Here is a 17,493-nt window from a genome sequence, read left to right on the forward strand (position 1 = left end):
CTTTGGCAAAGGTCCTCTGGGCGGGGATGTGATGAAGCACGTAGAGAGTTTTTGATTTAGAAGGAGGCAGAGAGATTACATCCATATTTTCACTATGTAGGGGGTGTAGTGGTAAAGGAGGACGCAGGTATGAATCATTAGGGTGACCATATGAAAAGAAGGTCAGGGCTCCTGTATCTTTAACAGTTGCATAGAAAAGGGAATTTCAGCAGGTGTCATTTGTATATATGGAGAACCTGGTGAAATTCCCTCTTCATCACACCAGTTAAAGCTGCAGGTGCCCTGCCCCCTTTTAAAACTGGGCACTCTAGCATAGCTCCTTTTTATATGGTCACCCTACTAAACAAATACACCTCTCCCTCAACTGTGCCCCCCCTTCTTTTGTTTATTATTATTATTATTATTATTATTATTATTATTTATTTATATAGCACCATCAATGTACATGGTGCTGTACAGAGTAAAACAGTAAATAGCAAGACTCTGCCGCATAGGCTTACAATCTAATAAAATCATAGTAAAACAATAAGGAGGGGAAGAGAATGCCAACAGGTACAGGGAAGGGTAAGCAGGCACAGGGTTTCCCCATCTTATTTTAGAAAACAAAAATACAATATAAAGATCTAAAAACACATCAGTAAAATCAACATGATAAACCCTGTAAGTTCAATCAGTACTATTAATTTTCATTTTGCAGATAGTAATACTGAGGCTGAGAGAGGGAGGCTTTCTTAATTCCTTCTTTAATACTACTGTAGAGCCCATGTTGCTACGGATGCTACTAGTCTGAGAAGGAAACATACTGTTACTATGTCAGTCCTCCAGAAGCGGACTTTTGGCCCTCGCTTCCTCACACCCACCACCACTGAACAACATTCACTTCTTCCCCTCAGGCCTCAAACCCACCTCCTTCCCCCTTCCACCACATTTTAAAAACCAACAAGATAGAGATCTTGGGATCGTGGTGGACAGCTCGATGAAAATGTCCACCCAGTGTGCCGCCGCAGTAAAGAAGGCAAACTCTGTATTAGGCATTATAAGAAAAGGAATTGAGAATAAAACTGTCAGTATCATACTGCCTTTATACAAATCTATGGTATGACTACACTTAGAATATTGTGTACAGTTCTGGTCACTACATCTAAAAAAGATATTAGAGAGCTGGAAAAAGTGCAGAAAAGGGCAACTAAAATGATCAAGGGGCTGGAGCATCTCTCCTATGAGGGAAGGTTACATCAACTGGGATTGTTAAGCTTGGGGAAAAAGAGGCTAAGGGGAGACATGATAGAGGTGTACAAAATTATGCATGCTATGGAGAATCCTCTCTCAAAATACTAGAACCCGGGATCATCCCATGAAGTTGATTGGTGGGAGATCCAGGACAAATAAGAGGAAGTACTTCTTCACACAGTGCATAGTCAAATTATGGAACTCACTTCCACAAGATGTAGTGATGGCAACCGATTTGGATGGCTTTAAAAGGGGGTTGGATAAATTCCTGGAGGCGAAGGCTATCTATGGCTACTAGCCCTGAGGGTTGGGTGCTGCCTCCAGTATTCGAGGCAGTAAGCCTGTGTGCACCAGTGGCTGGGGAACATGGGTGGGAGGGTGCTGTTGCACCATGTCCTGCCTTGTTCATCCCTGGCCGATGGCTGGTTGGCCACTGTGTGAACAGAGTGCTGGACTAGATGGACCCTTGGTCTGATCCAACATGGTACTTCTTAGGTTCTTAACTAATGCTGCTTCTTTTCCTCCTCTTCCACTGCCTCAGAGCGTTCGCCACTAACCCCACCACCATCCCTGCTGCCGGCCACTCCGAGAGTAGCCTTGACTCACAAAACTCAAGGCCCTCTTTCCATTCTCACTTTTGTGTTTTTCTCCCTGTGCTCTTGTGTGGCGCAGAACTACGTGGGAGCTGTAGTTCCCTGACCTCCTGAGGCTCCTCGCAAGGGCATGGAAACATAGGGTTTGGATATTGAAGCTTGAGCTTTTGAACCTTAGTTTCAGAATTATTGGCAGCTCAAGCTTCAGTTTAAAACAAAAATGACCAAAATCGGTCTGGTAGATCTCAGCATTACATTACTGTATTTTTATGTAAGATTGTGGAGAGCGTGTCTTATATAACCATTTGCTTATTTGTTATCCAAGCATCGTAGAACAACTGTCATTTAAAAATAAAGCCGCCTTCACAATACACCCTTTTATTGCTGCTCCCAAACAGAATATACTGCAGAATTATTTTAAGCTTTTTGACAACTGTCACCCTATTAGGAATTCTAGCTCCTACATGTTTGTTCAGCTGCTTCCAGCCGCTGCCAACTGCCTAATACACAAGATCTGCAGTTCTATGCACACCTACCAGCAGGGTGGGGTTGGGGTGGGCAGTGACAGCTCCTGGGTTTTGAGGGGCACTGGGCAAGGCATTCTCAATGGGTCAGCCCCCTCTCTTAGTGAGTCTACCAGACACCAACTGCTTTGGCACCTCCTCCTCTCATCATTGCTACCACTTGCTTGCATGACAGACAGAGCTGGTGAGCAAGTAGGCAGCGGCATTGTCTAGACCAGAGTGAGAGACAGGTGAACAAGCAGCTTGCAATGGTGAAGATGAGGAACGCATCCAGGCGGCTTTTGTCAGTGGCCTTTGCAGGGGAATGACCCTTGGCCGGTGCCCAACCATAAGTACCTTTAATGCCAGCCCTACTGGGGGCACTGAGCGCCACTGATCACACTGGGACTTATTTCTGAATGTAGGTTTGTACTGCACGTCTATCAAAACAAGCCAAATAACTCTTCCACTGCACAGTTTGCATGATTTGCATCCAGAATTACAACATGTAGTGTAATCCTAAACATATTCACTCAGATGTTTGGTTGGCTCAGCCTTTTAGGTTCTGATACCCACGTTGTGCAATTCCCTACCTAAAGAGTCCCAACTGGGCCACTTTTACTATTGCTTTTAGACCTGGGCCTTAGCTAGACCTACCTGTTATCGTGTGATGGAGGGGTGAAGATTTCGCGATGTTTTTATTGCGAGATCCCCCCTCTGTTTACATGTGTCGCACCCGCCATTTTTATTTTTAAAGAGGCTGCAGAGCATGAGCACTCGTGCACAAAAGGTAGGTGGTTTTTTAAAAAGTAATTATTTTCCCCGTTCCCCACCCCTGATGGATGGAGTGCTCCTGAAGAGCTCTGCGCCCTGTGCATGGGTCCAGACTCCTCGCAAGGTGCCGGTACAAACCGCAGCACCTAGCCACACGTTCTGTGGTCTCGGGCTCAGCCCAAGTCTGCGGAAAAACTGGGCCTCAAGTGTAGGGTGAGATCCCAGGGCAAGGGAGGGATCATCCCTCCCTGATCCTGGGGTTCCCTGTGCATCATGTGGATGCACAGGGACATTCCCGGGGATTGCCCCAGGATTTCGCCCAGTTCTAGCTATGGCCGTAGAGTGAACACTTTTTAAATTTTTATTTCACCAAGAATTCGGTTTGATGTGATCTTGGCCTACTGTTTGATAATAGTTTATTATACTCTGTTTACTACTGTGTTTATTAATTTCATTTTGCATTGTAATGATATTTGCATTAAAAAAAAAACATGTCGTGGCTGTGAGCTGCCTTGGGGCCAAAATGCAGGGTATAAATGAATAATGAAGAAATAAAGTCCCACTGAGAAAAGAGCTGCACCCCCACCCCCAGCAGATGTAATAGCTTTGGGCACCCATAATAGGAAAGAGTTAAACCCGGGTGCACAAACTGTGGGCTGTTGCCCCTGAAGCCAGGAGGATCCCACCCACTTTTCAACACAGGCCAGCTGCAGATGGAGGTGGGTGCTGTTCCCTAGCTCCCAAGATCAGTTTTCCCGCTGCTAGTAAAGGCCCACAAATCACTTAGCCTCGTAAGTGGTTTTATGCAAGAAGGAGTGTAGAATTCAGAGTTTGCTTTGGCCATAGAAAAGACTAGTTACTTACGCCTCTGCTGTTAAAAGTACTGGAGTCTTATGATCTTCCTTTGTATCTAGTCACCCTATCACCCACACACAGAGAGAGAAAGAGAGAGAATGAAAGATTTTTACAGTTCAAGCAGGAGAAAAGAGGCTCCAGTGGAGAACTATTCTTTATATTTTATGTGAACTGCCTAATGAAACTATATGAGAAACGTCTGTTTTACAAGAAACACGGAAATTTGCACTTAACTCTGTTAACAATGGGCAAGCTGAGCCTATTTTAGTTCTGATAGTTTCAGCAGACTTGGCCAAATATGAGAGCCATATGCTACTGCTCTAAAACAGTTGGCATGAATGATACTGGTGTTAGTGTGTCCCGTCCTCTCAGGCAGAGGGCCAGAAAGGCAGAGTTCCCTACTGACAAGGCTAATCCTCACAAGTCACTTTCTGTTTGGGAACCATGAAAGGAAAATTACAGCTTTCAGTATTTGTTCATTAGCTCAACCAGTTTTGTTTTGTTTTCTAGTACAATCAGTTCATTTAATTGTTATTCCTTTTTTGCTGATTCTTATCACCAAATATTAGCCACTAATATTTTAGTGAGCAACTTATTTATTTATTACATTTCTATACAGCTCCATAGCCGAAGCTCTCTGGTCAGTTTACAAAGATTTGAAAGGCTTTCAATAAAATATTGCAGTGCTGAATGAGTGTTTTTCTTCTGTCTCTCTCTCTCTCTCTGGGCTTCTCTACACCAGGCTTTTAATCCCACATTTTACCGGGGTTTCTGCTTCCAGATTCTTTGTGGGATTAAGATCGGCCCTTTACACATGCTTCCCCCTTTCCCCCTGGAGATTTCATTTCTCTGCAAGTTGTATATGTTTCATTATACAGCCACTAGTCACTGTGGTTATAGCACAATTCTGTAATTATATGGAAGGATTCAAATTTTATTTTATTTTATTGTATTTTATATTATGGTTTTATATTGTTTTATACTTTAAATGTTTTTAATTTTTGTGAACCGCCCAGAGAGCTCCGGCTATTGGGCGGTATAGAAATGTAATAAATAAATAAATAAATAAATCACCATTTTGATTTACTGCATTTTTGCCATTACAAAAAAGCTGCAGAAACGGCGACAAAAAGAGGTCCTGGAGGTTGACGACATCATGTAAAGGACCTACAAACTTCCATAAGTAACCAATCTTGATCAAGGGATAAAAGCCTGGTGTAGATAACCCTCCCCAATTTCTCTCTCTCTCTCTCTCTCTCTCTCTCTCTCTCTCTCTCTCTCACTTTTGCAAACCTTGGGATTCCCCTAAACCTGGTGATACTTCCCTCTTGTGAGTGGATTGTGCCATTTTGGCTATATAAAGATGAACACTCAGAGGATGGTTCACTAAGGGAACAATCCTTTTGCAATAATTGTAAGCCTGCGAACTCGGAGGCTTACAGTGATCCTGTACAAGGCGGAAAGAGCCTCCTTGTCCCCCTGACGTGCATTTTCTCTAGATTAGCTTTTTTGCCTGTCTAGCTGGGGCATCTCAGAGGGGGAGGGGGAAAGGATGGAGAGGCCTCAGGATACCTTGTAGCAGGTGGGGAGGGGGAAGCAAATTTTCCAACTGCACAAATACCCTGTCAGATCCCCCCCTCCCAAGCCAAACACATTATTTCTCTTTCATGACTGGACAGATTATCACCAACACTAGTAGCACCTTAAACTTAAAGACAGATTGACAGGGCCATACGGATATCCAGGAAGGATGACAGGCCAAGAGAAGTACACCACTGGTTGTCACCTACAGCCCCCAATTGAAACCACTGCAACAGATCGTCAGTGAACTCCAACCCATCATCGGCACAGACACTTCTCTCTCACAAGCTTTGGGACGCAGACCAGTCCTGGCCTACAAACAACCTCCCAACCTGAAGCGGATGCTAACCAGCAACAGTACATAGGACAGAGACACAGACAGAGGGATCAGACCATGCAACAGACCCAAGTGCCAACTCTGCCCCCACATCTATTCAGGCAACACTGTCACAGGACCCAACAACATCAGTAACACTGTCAAGAGCTCTTTCACCTGCGTCCTCCAATGTAGTATATGCCATCATTTGCCAGTAATGCCCTTCTGCAGTTTATATAGGACAAACAGGTCAACCTCTGCGCAAGAGAATAAATGGACACAAATCAAACATAAGACAAAGCAAAACCCAGAAGCCTGTGGGTGAACACTTCAACCTTCCAGGGCATACCATTGCTGATTTGAAAACCACTGCATTACAACAAGCACACACCACAGAGGAAGAATCCAACGAGAAACTGCTGAACTGGAAATTATCAAGAAACTGGACACTATACAACATGACAGCTTTCTATCTCACTACATTATATATTTAACAACTCCTATTTGGACACTGACTGCTCAACTTCCAAACCTCACCTCAGGGGAACCCTTCCAAGCGAACACTACAATCCTATGGAATTTCCTGGGAGTGAAGAGGTTAGTCTGTTTACAAGCAAGCAAAGCAGTTAAGGGAAGCTACTTAGCTTCTTTGAAAGAGAGAAGCTTCTCTCAGGACCAATGACATGAGAATGGCTTTTGAGTCAGTTCCTGAACAGACAGGAAGAGGGAAACCGAAAAAGAATGTGAGACAGGCCTAAAGCATCTAAGATTTCTTCATTTGAAATTTCACTAAACATGCGTAAGATTGGGGTTATAAAAGTTTGTTGGCGTAGCATAGAGAAAGAAGTTTTTGGGGGCAGAGAATGGGTTTAAATGGGTGTGCAAGTGATAGGGTAGTGCTTTAATATTAAAGGGGCAAGTAGGCATACACACATAGAACACTGTATCAGGGTTTAGATGCTTTAGTTCAGATAAGGCCTGATGGGAAAAGATTTGGAAATATGATTTGAGGTTGCTCAAAGATGTTACTCATGAGGACTTGCAACTTGGTATTGCTCAAAAGACATTATTCGTAAGAACTTGTGACATATACTAACTGTAACTAGGTGAAGGGTCCATGGTTAAGAGCAGATGAGGTTGTGGTTAGAAAAATCCCAGTGTCCATAAGAACAGAGAAGTAGATAGTTGACCACATGAAAAGCAGAAATAATGTTCAACTTAGAAGTAAACAAATACATCAGGAAAGAATCGAACATTCTGGGAAGGGGATGGTCTGAATTATGACGTGGACCAATGGATTTAACTATTTCAGAATAAATTAATATGTATTAGGACGAAGGTCTTTGTCTCTGAGAAGGGTATTTAAGTATGGACACAGGGGACAAAGTTGTCTTCCCTTTTCCTCAGGCATGATTTGGTCTTGCCTGGGAGAGATGGGAACCCCTCTGCGGAGAAGAGCTCCTTTGCAGTTATTAGGGATGTGTTTGTCTTTGTTCTCCAGAAATCTGCCAGATCTGTGAGTATATTGTTTTAATTTGCTTTGCTGAATGGATGTTCGTGTGTCTGTTTGACTTCAACTTTCTTAAATTGTTTTAATACATGTTTTAACAGTTTCATTGAGTTTGTGAGTCTGAGTGAAGTCAATCATTCTGGGTGTCTATCTCCAGATCTTCCATACACCTGCTATAGTGGGGAATTTAAGGAGTACTGTTGCAAGCAGCCTATGTTCAGTGTGCCTTAAAATAAAAGTCACATGAAAAATCCCCTTACAAGCATGAGAACAGGAGTACTTTAAGGGTATTTACAAGGGTGTGACAAAGCATTACCAGTACCTGCCCGAAGATGAAAGAGGTTCCACCCAAAAAGAAAAGTTTTTTTGAAATGGTTTGGGCGTTTGCTTTATGAAAACTGATACATTCTACCCTTATATAATTTGTGTTACATGCCACCCCTGACTTTATCTGTTGTTGAGTTCTTAATAAACACGTACACATAACACATAATATGTGTCTTATTTTTTTCACCACTTTTTTCAACTGCACATTTTGTGTCCAACTGCACATTTTGTGTCCAAATGCACACTAAAGAAAACCCATGCCTTGTATTCGGTGGCTACTATTATTGGAAGCTTTTAGGAAGCAGTGGGCCAACTATTATATCAAATGTTCAAGATATGCCTTTGCACTCTCAATTCTAGTATTACTGCTATAGTATATGTAGGAATCTTAGCTGTCATCTAGTTGTCACAGAAGTTAATAAAAATATATGCTTTGATTTCAATCACTGTGGTTAGATCTACCCTGCAGGATATAAAGATCGTTTATGGTTGACTGTTAGGAGTTGCTGACATCAGGTTAAACTGGTTTCTGTTCCAAACGAAAGTTTTTGTTAGATATTTTAAAGAACTGCCTAATATTATGAGAAAGAAGTATTTGTGTGTACAATATGCAATTTTCAGCCAGGGTGACTTCACACACACTCTCACACACACAGAGTCTTGGCTTATTTATTTTTTTGTCCATGTGATACTTCATACAAAAGAACGTGCAAATGGATTAATCACAATTATTTTTAGAAAACACTTCCAGCCACAGATAGGTCTGAAGGCACATGAAGGTATTGTTACATTGCATAATCTTGTCCCCAGAATGTTGAACAATTTAATTTAGTAGCCTGAAGGAAGCATGCAATGTAAGAACTGCTTTCTTGTGTAAAAAACAAAGAAACCTTACAACACAAGGTAGCTGTTGTTCTTCATTTTATGGATGCATGTAGGTTACTCTCCTCCTAAATCCAGCCTGGGAATCTCATCTTAGATTACGCTACCAACAACCCAAGATTTTACACTGTACACATTGCTACCCCACGCTGTAGCCACTCGTCTTTGTCGATAAGAGACAGCATGAAGCATGCTACATCTCCTCTTGCCACCGACTTTGTATCTGGAACACTTTGCTGAGGAACAAAATAGCCTTCATGAGTCAGGAATTCTTTATCTGTGGAAGGAAAGTTATTAGCAAATGTTAAGAGTGCTGGAAAGAGAAGGACAGTGGTAAAACAGCTTTTAAAAACAAACACCTCGACTATTCACTGCAGCTTATTTTCAGTTCATAGGAACGTTGATTATTCTGGTTGGAATGTGTGAATGAATGTAAAATAAATAAGTACCCAAAGAGCTACTTCAGCTGCACCCAAGTGGCAAAGGTTGGAAGGCAAAGCACAAGCCCAGAGTTCCCCTGGATGCATACAACTAGTTGTACAGTTTTCTCTGGATCCAAAGCTAATTTCATTTCAAACTTTAGGCAGCGTCTCTTGTCAATTCAAGGAGTTGCCCCCCTGATCGCATAACAGGACAAGCTGCCTTGAAAAAGAGCTGAGCATCTCTAAAAGATGCACCCACCCCATCAACCTGGTTTGCCATTCATTCATAATTTGCCTGGATTGTCCCAGAACTCTACCTATGATAACTAGCAAATTTACTGTCCCCGTAGTCTAAATTTTGTTGCGTGACTTTTTCTAAGGGATCCAGTGGAGAGGAGACAATAACTGACTTATGTAAATGCATCAATGGTCTGACTCAGGAGAAAGAGAGTTTCCTTTGTTCTTCGGGATTTTACCTGTGGCTGGAGCATTCTGGAGGCCTGGCGGCCGCACGACAGTCCAACTGAGGTCGCTGCATTCCTCCTTTAGGTAATTTTCCATCTCATGCATGTTTGTGAGCACACTCCTGATCAGTGGCAAGAGGAGAAAACGCACAAGTGCAGAAGCATTTTGACCAGACTCCGCTGAAAATAATAATAAAAAAAGCTAGATGCTTAAAACGAGGCAGGGCCTTGGTGTCTCATTTGAACCTATTCGGTCTCCCCTGCCTTTTATTTAGAGCATTAGCCTCCCACTTTTCCTGTTGCTTAAATGGCTTAGAAAAGCAACAAACACACATGGAAACAGTAACATTCTAATAGTCACACACACACACACACACACACACACACACACACACACTTAAAGGACAGCAGATGATAAAATCACAGACTAATTCCAAAACACCACCAAGCTAAAACAGCAAATTAACACCTTAGTTTAATTTTTCGAAAGCTGGTAAAAACAACTGAAGCTTACGATTATTATGAAAAGTCTGTAAAGATCAGGTTCGTAGTTTGGGGATACTCTTAGATCCACCTCTGTCACTGGAGGCTCAAGTGTACCTCCACGGCGGCTCGGAGTACCTTTTACCAGCTCCAGCTGGTTTGCCAACTACAGCCTCTTCTGGATGGGGATAGCTTGGCCACGGTGGTACAGGCATTGGTAACCTCAAGATTGGATTACTGCAATGTGCTCTATGTGGGGCTGCCCTTAAGGCTGCTCCGGAAGCTGGAGCTAGTGTAGAATGCTATATTTCTGGAGCTGCCCCTTTTCAGCATGTAACTCCTCTGCTGAGGGAACTGCACTGGCTACCTATTCGCTGCCGGGCCAAGTTTAAGGTTCTTGTACTTGTGTACAAAGCCCTAAACAACTTTGGATCAAGATACCTGAGAGAGCACCTTCTCCCCTACCAACCTGCCCGGTCACTAAGGACATCCGAGGGCATGCTCCTGGTGGTTCAACATAGACCCATCCTCCGATTGGAGTCCACCAGGGGAAGAGCCTTCAGTGTGGTGGCCCCCCTTCTAATGGAATTCCCTGCCTCTGGAGGTCAGGCAGGTGCCAACTTTGTATTCCTTTCGGCGCCTACTGAAAACGTCATTATTCCAGGAAGCCTTTCCTTAATGACCAGCCACGGTTCACTTTACATTTTGCTTCTTTTAAAATCTATTTTAAAGTGTTTTATTCTGTTTTTATTTTATTTTATCTTGTTCAACACTCCAAAATTTTGAACAGGGAGCGGTATATAAATATGATAAATAAATAATAATTTAAAAAAATTGAATGGGAGGCCTCTATCCCTCTCCCTCAGTGTCTGTTTGAGTGGGTTTAAACTGTGAGCTAACACCTTTGCTCACAGTAGCCTTAAGGTGTTTTGTATTATGGACTTTTTTATTTACAAATTACAAAGCCCATAATACAAAACATTGTTAGGCTACTGTGATCTCCTTCCAAAGGAAACTGAGCCTGAGTACATGCTGGAACCCCTGGAAATTCTCACTGCTTGGAGAATTGGGGTGTACAAAGCAGTACGCTTTTTAAAATGTGTGTTCAGCACTGGCCTTTTGTGTTCTTTTTTTTATTCAGGAGTGTAATTATAACTCAAGAAAATGTCCTGGACATAACCAAGGTGAGTGTCAAAGGTAGGCATAGTCGGACTCTTGCCAAGGGCCCTCTACTCTAGCAGGGGCCCACTGACAAGAGTCCTCTAGTTTCTCCTCCGCTCTACCATTGCAACCTGCTTCTTCTCCTGCTTCTCACTCTCTTCCAGACAGTGATGGTGGTGAGAAGCAGGAGCAACAGACGCCACAGCATTGGCTCCCTGGTTCTCGGCCTGTCAAGCAAGTGAGTGGCATCAAGGATGAGAAAGAGCAGGAGGAGCAATAGCAGCCGGTGGCAATGGCAGTGAGAAGGTGGATGTCCCGTTTTCCCATTGGAAAAGCCCCCCACAGCTATTTGCCCCTAAAGGTCCTGTTTCCTGAAAATAACCTCTTTGAGTATAGATGGGGCTGGGATTTCTAGTGGGGAAAAATAGCACAGGGAGGTTAACTTCTCCTTCCTGCACATCATGGTGCCAATTGAGGCCCTACATGGCTTTTTGTGAAATATAGAAGTGGAGAGCATTGTGCACAACTTTTAAAAGTTGTGATCTATTCCGGCAGGCCTATCCAGTGGAATTTTAGGATGTTTTTAGGATATTTTAATAATGTATACTATGTTTTTAATTCAGTTTTATGTATTTTATACTTACTGTCATTCCCCGCCTTACTCCAAATGGAGAGGTGGGTAAGATGATGATGATGATGAATTATTATTATTATTATGCAGAATTAATGTGCAGCTTGACCTTGTCCAGAAAGAAGGAATTCTGAAAGGGCCCCAGAACAAGGTTGGGGGACCTTTTTTTGGACTGTGGACAAAATTCCAATTGGGCAGTGTCTCGGGGGCCACATCTCAGCAGTGGATAGAGTTAAGGTAGGGTGACCATATGGAAAGGAGGTCAGGGCTCCTGTATCTTTAACAGTTGCATAGAAAAGGGAATTTCAGCAGGTGTCATTTGTATGCATGCAGCACCAGGTGAAATTCCCTCTTCATCACAACAGTTAGAGCTGCAGGAGCCCTGCCCTCTTAGAGTGACCAGATGCAAAAGAGGGCAGAATGATTTCACAGCCTCACCAAAATCGGAGCCACCAGCTTCCAGTGGTTGAATCAGGATCTCCAAGACAAACACCCAAATGACATGAGCAGACATCATGGTCAGAAAAAGCCAAATATCAGAGCTGCAGTATTTCATATACATCATCATCATCATCATCATCATCATTACCATCATCATCATCTCTTAAGTACCTAGCTAGCACTTTCCACATGAAATCCTATGGAATCCTAATATTGTGCCCCCCTTTTTAATTTTCTGTTGTGCACTTATAAGAATAAACTTGCTGGTCATTGTACTCACGAGCAGTATACCACGATGTCATGACTATGATACGTTTCACTTTGGATTGTCGTGCTCCGGCGGTGATTGCTTTCATTGAATCTGTGTATCCCGAAACCGTTCCAAATACCCTGTAAGGGAACCCTAAGCAAGAAATAATGGCATCTTGTCCCAGGAAATGCTGTGACAGCTGATCTGCTGAAAAGATGTTTGCTTCCACCACCTAAAGATATCAAACAATATCATGATCACCTCTCTCTCTTCCATACCTCACTATAGAGGACGGCCTAGCTTTTTCACTGCAAAATAAATACAATAGCTATAAAGATATGAATCAAATCCTAGCTCAGTCATTACATTTATTTCTCACATATGTTTCTCATAGCTGCCTTATACTAAGGCAGGATCTACGCTACTGCTTTAAAATGGTTTATAACAGTACCGACAACAGTTGAGGCCCAGGACTCACTACATATACAGTTTTGAAACTGTTTTCAAAGTGTCATATCTGCCTTGGTGTAGATCTGGCCTAAATTAGACCATGGGTCCATCTAACCCAGTATTGTCAACACTGACCGGCAGCAGCTCTCCAGAGTTTCAAGCAGGAGTTTTCTCTAGCCCTACCTGGAGATGCTGGGGATTGGACCTACAACCTTCTGCATGCAATTGTGCTCTACCACTGAATTATGGCACCCTTCCTCCAAGAACTGCAGGATAGCAGGCATACCCCTTTTTATCTTCACAACCACTCTGTGAGGTAAATTAGGCTGAGAAATGACACATCTACACCAAGCAGGTTATAACACCACGAAAGCAGTATGAAAGCGGTATATGGAATATGTCATGGGGCCCAACAGTTGTCAGTGTGCTTCAATACTGCTATAAAGCAGTAGTGTAGATCCATCCGAAGTGTGATTGTCTGAAAGTCATCCAGTGCATTTCATGGCAGGAAGGAATTTGAATCCAAATTCCCATAGTCCAAGTTCAACACTCTAGTAGTCCCCACAAGAACATGGTGTCTCCAAGTCTTAGGGCTCATCTACACCAAGCAGGATATTCCACTATGAAAGCGGTATGAAAGCAGTATATAAAAAGCAGAAGCCACACTATTGCTTTATAGCGGTATTGAAGTGCCCTGACAACTGTTGGGGCCCATTGACACCTACAATACACTGCTTTCATAGTGTTATATCCTGCTTGGTGGGACTCCAAGCAGGATATAACACTATCAAATACCACTTTTATAGTGCAATATCCTGCTTGGTGTAGATGAGCCCTTAGTGTCCCATCTGTTAACCAGCAATATTATGGAGTGTACAAGAAGCTTATCTCATTGGCTGTCTTTTAGGCCAGCCTTTTCGTGATTTCCTTCTGTAGTCCTCTCCTCGTCCTCCTTAGTATGCTCTCTTTTGGATATGTTGTGAATGTCCAAAAGCTCAGCAGATCCTGCCCCCCACCCCACCCCGGTCTCCTAATCCTGTTTAAGTTGCCCATCTGTGACACAGCACAAAACTGTCATGGGGGGATTCTTGGTGCAGAAAGCAGCAGCCTTCTCCCTCCGATGCTGCTTCTTTGCCAAGTTTACAACAGGATTTGTCAATCATTACCTTTAGATTTTGGTGCTGAATAGTCAACTTGGTAACATTTCGAACGAGTGCTGTCACTTCATGCCCTTTCTCTAGTGCTTGTTGGACCAAAAACTGGCCGGTTTGTCCTGTTGCACCAAAAACTGAAAGCTTCATAATTTATCTGCTAATACAGAAGAGGAATTATTATGAATAGTACTATTAAAACCATCATTAGACCTTGAAAAGCCTTGAGGTGCCCAGCTTTTAGTGAGGAGATGCAAATGTATTGGAATACACTGTGCAACTGACCAGAGAATCAAGACAACAGAGACCTCCAAATGCAATGTATACTACTCAGAAATGGAGTCACCAGATGTCTTGATTCTTTTTTATTGCTCCTGATTCACACTTTAAGCCAAACAAAAACAACTCACTCTCTCTCTCTAAGAAAAATTTGAATCTGGAGACCGTCAGGCTCAGGCCTGAGGTAATCTTGAAAATTGGCAGGAAAAACATATCAACAGCAACGGTCATGGACCATGAACCCTCATCTTCAGGGGATCCCAACCCTGTGTCCTCAGATTAGATAGATGCTCAGATGACATGCTAAACCATGGTTAGGCCACTAACTCTTTTGCAGGAAATGGTTATTGAGCATGTTTAAACTGTGGTTATGTTAGGAATGGTTCACGAAGTCATTGTTCACACGACACACTAAACCATAATGTTTAGCTCAAAATTGTTTAACCACCATGGCTTAGCGCAGCCTTCCTCAACCTGGGGCGCTCCAGATGTGTTGGACTACAACTCCCAGAATGCATTCTGGGAGATGCAGTCCAACACATCTGGAGCGCCCCAGGTTGAGGAAGGCTGCTTAGCGTGTCACCTGAACAGGGTCATATATATATATATACACACCACACACACACACATTTATTTATTACATTTATATACTGCCCCATAGCCAAAGCTCTCTAGGCAGTTTACAAAAGTGCCCAAGTAACCTTTGTTTGGAACTGGTACAACTGGTAATATGTTCCCTGCAATTCCTCATCTGTTTAGAAAAAATAGAGGATTGATCAGTGTCCCTCAGCTTCTTTTAGTTGCCTTTGTTTACATTTCTGACATTTTTGGCTCCCTAATTTGTACTAATTGCCAGGAATTACAGTGTAGCATTATTCATATTAATGATATACGAGTCCCTTTCATAACATCATCAACCTCCAGTGCCTCTCCTGTTGTTTTAAGCTTTATTCCCCCATGTTTTAAATCACTAAAAATTCAGAAATAAATATAAACCATCATCAAAGAAGTCTCGTATTTCCAGAGTCGCACAATATCGCCGCACCATCGACTAGCTGTATAAATGGAACTTATAGAAGGAATTGGCCCCAAAATGGAAGGTGGGAGGAGGCAAAAGCGCGCATTGTGCTAATGGTAATCCTGCAAAGACTCTGGAAGAAGAATCCTTGGTAAGGATGCGGGTTTTTTGCTTTAATGTAGAGCAGCCCAAAATCCCTTAGGGTGCAATGCTATATATGTTTAGACAGAAAAGAAGTGGCTGGCTGAGAAATGCTGGGAGTTGTAGGCTTTTTTCTGTCTAAACATGCATAAAATTGCATCTTTAATTACCTTTCAACATGCACTCTGTGGTCCATGAACAGATGGATTCATATTTGGGCCTACTTAGCACCATGGTGAAACGGCTTAGAGACAGAATGAGGAAGCATTTTTTCACCCCTCCCTATAACCTGACCTTTAAAACAACCAAATAAACGCCTACTTGCCCAACTTGCTTGCTAGTTGCTATGGAGAAGCTGTGGAAACAGTTGCGCCCCTTGGACCCAGGGAAAACCAGAAAGCTATTACCGTACTATACTGTCAAAAAGCTACTTTTGCCTCACTGACACTTTGATCTAATCAAGTGCCACCGACTCCCAAGTGGTGCTTACTCCCAAGTAAATCTGCATCAAATTGCCGCCTTGGGGAGTGACAATTGTGCAAAAGGACCGGGAGCTGCTTCTGGCCTTGTATTGAAATGGATTTTAGCCCAACGATGGGAAAGCAATGTTTAACAGCATATTGGCACGCATCAGTACAACAAACTCTGCCTTTCTTTACCCACCTGCTATTCTCTGATGAATGCTCAGCTGATCCGGAAAGCAAACAACCTCTTAAAGCTTCGGTTAGTTTTGTTCTCGTCCCCTCTTTCCCATGCTCTCCATTTGCCTATTATGGACTACGATACTGACGGCACAGCAAAATCTTAACAAGCTGGGAGTGTTTTGGCCTCAGACTTTGCCACTCCTTCGGTGTCTTATTACATAGAATGTTATGCAAGTCTAAAAGAAAATCCATTGGCAACTAGAAATCTTCACCCTAAGTTTTGTTGGGTTATTCAAATCAACATGTGGAAATCAAACCTACGGGCCCACTTCTTATTGCTCATTGACTCTGGTCTACAACCACTACTGCTCCTTTGTCTGTTCACACTAGCATTGCCACCATTTTACTGCCCCAGCTCCTGAGACTTCAATAGCATCCAGGTGATATACATACATACATTCTGTTAATGACACAGGGTCAAGAAAAAAGGTAGCATGTTCAACTTGCTCTACACAGTTCCTGACAGTAGCATTCAGCCTCTCCCATCCCTATGTCTCCCAGGTGAAGAAAAAGACATACCTTGCGTTAAGATTGAGCTTGCAATTGAGGTTTACTTTTCAGAACACTGCTGTGCACCACACTGATTGGCCTGCTCTTGTGTCACTCATGAAGCTACCTCTTTCCTTCCCAGAGGAAAGCTGTACACAGCACAGACTGGCCAGCTCTTGTGTCAATCACAAAGCTACTTCTTTCCTTTTCAAAGCAGAGCTGTGCACAGCACGGATTGGCTGACCCTTGTGTCAATCACAAACCAGTTTTTAAGGTGTTTTTACCAGAGCAAAGTGAGGGTCAAGAGCAGAGATCACTTTGCTGACAATCTGCATATACTTCTGTTCAGATGTACATGTCTTCACACTCCATCCCAGCACATAGGAATAAGGTATCTTCTTGAACTCTTCTTGAGTTCAGTGAGAATTAGACCTTCTCTACATGAGCAAATTATTACATCCTCATGATTGGCCATTCACGGAAGTTTGCGGGTCCATTACATGAAGCTGTCAACCTCCAGGACATCTCTCTCACCTTACCCCGGAAATCTCGCTTTTAAAAAACCCAGAGACAGTCCAATATCTAAAATAATAACAGGATTAATTCCTACACTAGTTGGAGCTGTTTCATTTCATTTCTCCATCTATAATCATTGACATCTTTATAGAGAAAACAACTGGGATTTCCCCCTCCCAGCCATCATGGTTTGTTAGAAAAGAGCACCACCTATTGAGGTCTTCCTGACATTTCTCATACACATTTGAGGTGCTTCCTGACGATGATTTTCTTGTGCAATTGTCCTGCCTCATTCACAGAGAGACTCGAGTGTGTGTTTGGT

The 17,493-nt window shown here is 42.8% G+C and overlaps 2 protein-coding genes across 7 annotated transcripts in view; one reads left to right on the forward strand and one right to left on the reverse strand.

Moving 5' to 3' along the window:
• IBSP (integrin binding sialoprotein) overlaps positions 1-17,493 on the forward strand; it is a 347,644-nt gene that overhangs the window by 71,753 nt on the left and 258,398 nt on the right. The gene's annotated exons all lie outside the window — the stretch shown is intronic.
• On the reverse strand, positions 8,360-16,760 carry LOC134404665 (flavin reductase (NADPH)-like). 6 transcript variants are annotated; one of them, XM_063135461.1, is made up of 5 exons: positions 16,686-16,760; positions 14,040-14,181; positions 12,454-12,655; positions 9,470-9,637; positions 8,360-8,848 (listed from the first exon to the last, which is right to left on the reverse strand). In XM_063135461.1, the coding sequence occupies exons 2-5, from the start codon at positions 14,172-14,174 to the stop codon at positions 8,694-8,696; spliced, it is 660 nt and encodes a 219-aa protein (XP_062991531.1). In that variant the 5' UTR covers positions 14,175-14,181; positions 16,686-16,760; the 3' UTR covers positions 8,360-8,693. The 6 variants fall into 6 exon arrangements, with proteins under 6 accessions (XP_062991531.1, XP_062991532.1, XP_062991529.1 ...); XM_063135462.1 differs by having other exon boundaries at positions 14,040-14,184; positions 16,686-16,737; XM_063135459.1 differs by lacking the exon at positions 16,686-16,760 and adding an exon at positions 16,126-16,247.

This window comes from Elgaria multicarinata, chromosome 10 (genome assembly GCF_023053635.1).
Source record: "Elgaria multicarinata webbii isolate HBS135686 ecotype San Diego chromosome 10, rElgMul1.1.pri, whole genome shotgun sequence".
Lineage (NCBI taxonomy): Eukaryota > Metazoa > Chordata > Lepidosauria > Squamata > Anguidae > Elgaria > Elgaria multicarinata.

Bases quoted from the DNA above. Each gene is read 5' to 3' on its own strand.
- LOC134404665 (XM_063135461.1), bottom strand. From the start codon at position 14,174: ATGAAGCTTTCAGTTTTTGGTGCAACAGGACAAACCGGCCAGTTTTTG. The intron at 12,656-14,039 runs GTAATGATTGAC...TGATATCTTTAG, and splicing joins TTCAGCACCAAAATCTAAAG to GTGGTGGAAGCAAACATCTT. The intron at 8,849-9,469 runs GTAAAATCCCGA...TTCCTTCCACAG, and splicing joins CCAGAATGCTCCAGCCACAG to ATAAAGAATTCCTGACTCAT.